We start from the raw sequence: 4940 nt of genomic DNA, 5'->3' as shown, positions 1-4940 counted from the left end.
ACGCCTCCATACAGAATGAACTGCATTGAACTTCCAATCACCAATTCATCTTACATTTTTTTAAACATAAAATGGACTAAATTAGCCTTAGTCCAATTATAACAAACAATTTATTATATATTATGAAATTTGTATTACTTTTACTATTCACATTATTTACAAATCTTTCATTTAAAACAGAAAAATTCATTTGATTTTTAAAATAATTTATTCATCATAAAAACAGAAAGAAAAAAAAAACTATTGTTTTCCTTACGAAGAAAGAGAAAAAATTTCTTTTTATTTTTAATTCCTTAACAAAAAAATCTTTAAATTAATTCACTTTCCTGATATATTATTATTATTTTTGTCTGGGTTCATGAATATAATTAATACATTTTTTTTTCTTTGACCAAATATAACTAATAAGCACAGCTGTTAAACAAAAAATTAGAATCTAACATACAAGCATTTAATTAAACACTTTATAAATAATGAACAGAGAAACCTTTTAAAATGTTCAAGACAATCCTAAATTCCAAACTATAAAGTGTGCTAATAAATACCAACATAAAATTAATTGAAAAAAAATAACATTAATTATTTATAAATTACAAATCACTTAGATCAGTCACATGAGTAATTCTGAATTTAACATATTGGTTGGACTAATGTTTGTAAGAAACAAAAGTTTTATTATATTTAATAGAGTTTGGCATCAAAGTTGGCATGAGACTAGAGGCAAACGATGATTCCACAAGTTGAATATTCGTCTCGTCTCTATTTTGTCTTCATTCTTTCCTATTTCTATATTTCCCACTTTCCATTTAGATAATATATTAAAATTAATTAATAGATGATGCTGTCCGAAACCACATCCATTGTACTATAATAACATTGGTTACGATATTTATTTTTTCTGTCACAATATCTTTTCCCTCTAACCATTCTTGTTACATACAAAACATCACTGCAATTTCTCTCTCGTTTTTCTTCTTGTTCTTGTGATGGCTCTCAATTTGTCTTCTCCAACTGAACTCAAGTCTATTTTCTTTACTGATCCTCTCAAGACTAACCGCTTCACACCTAAATTCCCAGGTTCTTTCTTCTCTTCAATCCAGAAATTGTGCTCTTCCATGATGTATTGTTCTTCCTTTTATGTTTACTGGCTTCATAGCTATGAAAATTACTTTGTGAGTTGGCGAATAAGAATAATTTGTTTTTAATGAAGTATAACAAATCATTGTCGTGTGGGGTACTGTGTCTGTATTGATGCTACTGTCTGATATACTTTTTTTTTTTTTTTTTGTGAATAGCTATGTTATGTTCTGTTTTACTTTCATAATTATTTGATTTTATTCTCAGGTGGTCTTGCTTTGAAAAGAAGAGAGGATGGAAGAGCATCTGGTGGAAGAAGAGTTTTTTGCTCTGTACAGTCGTCGTCACCACCACCAGCTTGGCCAGGACGAGCTGTCCCAGAACTAGGTTATAAGACTTGGGAAGGCCAAAAACCTATTTCCATTGTCGGATCTACTGGTTCAATTGGAACTCAGGTACTGCTGTTTATAAAGTCTGGACTCAATTATATTGGGAATAATTTGTGTTTTTACTGCTAGCACAGACACGAAACGGAATACCAATCTGATACGCTGACACCGGTAATAATTTGGAAAAAGATGAGTAAATTAAACATAATCACTAGTGTCGTGGTGTCCGACACAGACACACCTTTTTTCAGAGGTGTCAATGGCAATGCCACAGCGGTTTCTAGGACTTCATTCCTTTGTATGCTTTTGTAGACACTAGATATCGTCGCGGAGAATCCAGATAAGTTTAGAGTTGTCGCGCTTGCAGCTGGTTCAAACATTACTCTTCTTGTAGACCAGGTAAATACTTTCACTTCAACTATGTAATGAAACTTTGGATTGGTTTGTTTCTTAAATTTTATATGATGGATTCACTCATATTTTCGATATACCAACTTTGGGAAAAAGGCTAATCTCTCGGTATTTATGTTGCACAGGTTAAAAGATTTAAGCCACAACTTGTTGCAGTTAGAAATGAGTCTCTAATTGCTGAACTTGAAGAGGCATTGAAAGATGTTGAACAAAAACCTGAGATCATCCCTGGAGAGCAAGGAATCATTGAGGTGGACATCTGGTTTGTTCTTATGATGCAATTTGGTTTAGAATACGAATGTTGTGTTTCATAAGCTATTGCTTGTATGTTCTCAGGTTGCACGTCACCCAGATGCCGTAACCGTAGTCACGGGAATAGTAGGCTGTGCAGGACTAAAGGTAGCCTATTTTCCCTTTTCCCCCAGCTCTTTTTGTAACTGCTCTAATTACTATGCGACAAAAAACTCTTCTGTGTGTATGCATCTACATGTTTTTTAAAATTAACTTCATTATTCGTATCTGACAAATTGTGAAGTTAAGAATGTCATTATATATAGTAATATAGAATAATATATTGCTTTTAATGGCACATACCACATGAACCTTTGGGACTAATTCAATCAGTGAAATATACATTCAAGGACTAATTTAACCGCTAAATGAAGGTTTGGGGATCATGGATGTGATTTTCATGATTTCATCTCTCCTGTTGGTGTACTATTATGAGTTTATGACTGATATGATATCTTTTAAGGACTGGTTTGAGTATTTATTTATTGGTGACAAAAACCATAGCAAATTGAATTGAGTGAGAAAAGGCACAACTAAGATGGTATTACCATTATCAGACATATATATTACATTGCTGAAGTTCCTCTCATTATTTTATTAGCCAACAGTTGCAGCCATAGAAGCTGGAAAAGACATAGCTTTGGCCAATAAAGAGACACTGATTGCTGGAGGTCCTTTTGTCCTTCCTCTTGCTCGGAAGCATAATGTAAAAATACTTCCTGCCGATTCCGAACATTCTGCTATTTTTCAGGTACAACAGCACATACTTTATCAAATAATTTGTGTCTGCAACAAAGAGTAGTAGACTATAAATATACCAGTTTATTTCTTTCTAATTTCATTCTCTGGTCTCTACATATTTTTATTAAACCTAGCAATTATTTTATCATGCACTCAGTTAGTAATAGAAAAACTGAAAGCATTCTTCACTTCAGTGTATCCAGGGGTTGCCAGAGGGTGCACTTAGGCGTATTATTCTAACTGCATCCGGAGGTGCTTTTAGGTATGTAAAATAAACCTGAATGAATGCACTTTTACTGTTTAACTTGTTGCTCAATTTTTTCTTTTTATGTTAGACACGTTTATCTTTTCTGAAATGAATGGGAACCAAAAGAGATTGTATGTCACTCTAAACTTTCTTATATATGTCTGAATTTCGCTGGCTGCCAACATTTAATATCAAGACAGAGTCTCGTTGATCATGGAAAACCTTGAATTTCCCTTAGTTATGTTTCTAGACCCTATATGATCAACATGGTTGTAATGTAAGCCTTATTTATTCGCGTCATGATTAATAGGGACTGGCCTGTTGAGAAACTGAAAGATGTTAAAGTTGCTGATGCATTAAAACATCCCAATTGGAGTATGGGGAAAAAAATTACTGTGGACTCTGCTACACTTTTCAACAAGGTTTGTTCCTTATGATATCTTTATGATTATTTTGTTTAAACTTAACATTTTCTGATTGTAAAGTAAAATTGTTCTACGTCTTTGCAGGGTCTAGAAGTGATTGAAGCACATTACTTATTTGGAGCTGATTATGATGATATTGAGATTGTCATTCATCCACAATCAATCATACATTCAATGATTGAAACACAGGTTTAAAGAAGACCGAGATCATTAAATGTGGCTAAATATTTATCCAATACTAAATTATTTTATCTTTCTAGGACTCATCTGTTCTTGCACAATTGGGGTTGCCTGATATGCGTCTGCCAATCCTTTATACATTATCATGGCCAGACAGAGTTTATTGTTCTGAAATCACTTGGCCTCGGCTTGATCTTTGCAAGTACGATTATTTTTCCCTTAATTTTGTTTCCTTAGTTCATACTCAAGAAAATAGACTGATCCACCTAGGCACCGTTTGAAAATTTGAAATATGATTATGCAGGATTGGTTCACTTACTTTTAAAGCTCCTGACAACATTAAGTATCCATCCATGAATCTTGCCTATGCTGCTGGACGCGCTGGAGGCACTATGACAGGAGTTCTTAGTGCAGCAAATGAGAAAGCTGTAGAAATGTTTATCGATGAAAAGTAAGATTAATACTGTATTTTGCGGAATATTTATATCTTGACATGGAATTTTCTTTTTCCAGTTTCATGCTTCATAGCTTTTAGGCTACAATGCGTCTTCTTGTTGATGTAAATTATCATCTAATAATTGGCTATTTTGGTGTTTCCAGGATTAGCTATTTGGATATTTTCAAGGTTGTGGAGCTAACATGTGAGAAGCATCAAGCTGAATTGTCAACCTCACCTTCCCTTGAAGAAATTATTCATTATGACCTATGGGCACGGGAATATGCGGCAAGTTTGCAAAGGTCTTCAAGATTCTCTCCTGTTCCAGTATAAAACTGGTTTTAAATTTCTGAGAATTGAATAATTGTATACCATGTAGCACAATGCATTCCCCAGATTATGAAAGATAATTTTTATCAATGGAATCACTCAATATTTTTAGTCTCAAACTCTTCTTCAGCTGACATCTCATCAATTTGTCCACACAAATAATATGCAAGTAGTTATAGAAAAAACAACAATGAAGTGTTTCAGTGATTTTTTTAAGAGTCTTTTTGCTCACAATCTAAAGTGCAGGGAGGTATCAAGAGGCTTAAAACATGTGTAAAAGTTCACGGCCATTAGTGAAAAAGAGGTGATGTATTTAAACATATAAAAAAAGTTTAAATTCATCATTTTCACTATTTTGATGCTAGTTTCAAGACACAATGTATACATGATTACCATAATGTTGCTTATCTAAC

The 4940-nt window shown here is 33.2% G+C and overlaps 1 protein-coding gene across 1 annotated transcript; it reads left to right on the top strand.

The window, feature by feature from the left end:
* The first annotated feature begins 840 nt into the window (after positions 1–840).
* Positions 841–4646, top strand: LOC131622366 (1-deoxy-D-xylulose 5-phosphate reductoisomerase, chloroplastic). Its single transcript, XM_058893393.1, has 12 exons — positions 841–1077; positions 1345–1532; positions 1779–1865; positions 2003–2128; positions 2214–2276; positions 2770–2919; positions 3104–3171; positions 3467–3578; positions 3666–3770; positions 3842–3963; positions 4066–4212; positions 4362–4646. Exons 1-12 carry the CDS (start codon positions 987–989, stop codon positions 4528–4530), a joined length of 1428 nt encoding a protein of 475 aa, XP_058749376.1. The 5' UTR covers positions 841–986; the 3' UTR covers positions 4531–4646.
* The last annotated feature ends 294 nt before the right edge of the window (positions 4647–4940 follow it).

The sequence above is a fragment of the Vicia villosa genome, unplaced genomic scaffold (assembly GCF_029867415.1).
Source record: "Vicia villosa cultivar HV-30 ecotype Madison, WI unplaced genomic scaffold, Vvil1.0 ctg.000029F_1_1_3, whole genome shotgun sequence".
Classification (NCBI taxonomy): Eukaryota; Viridiplantae; Streptophyta; class Magnoliopsida; order Fabales; family Fabaceae; genus Vicia; species Vicia villosa.
This window is presented reverse-complemented; position numbering and strand designations above follow the sequence as displayed.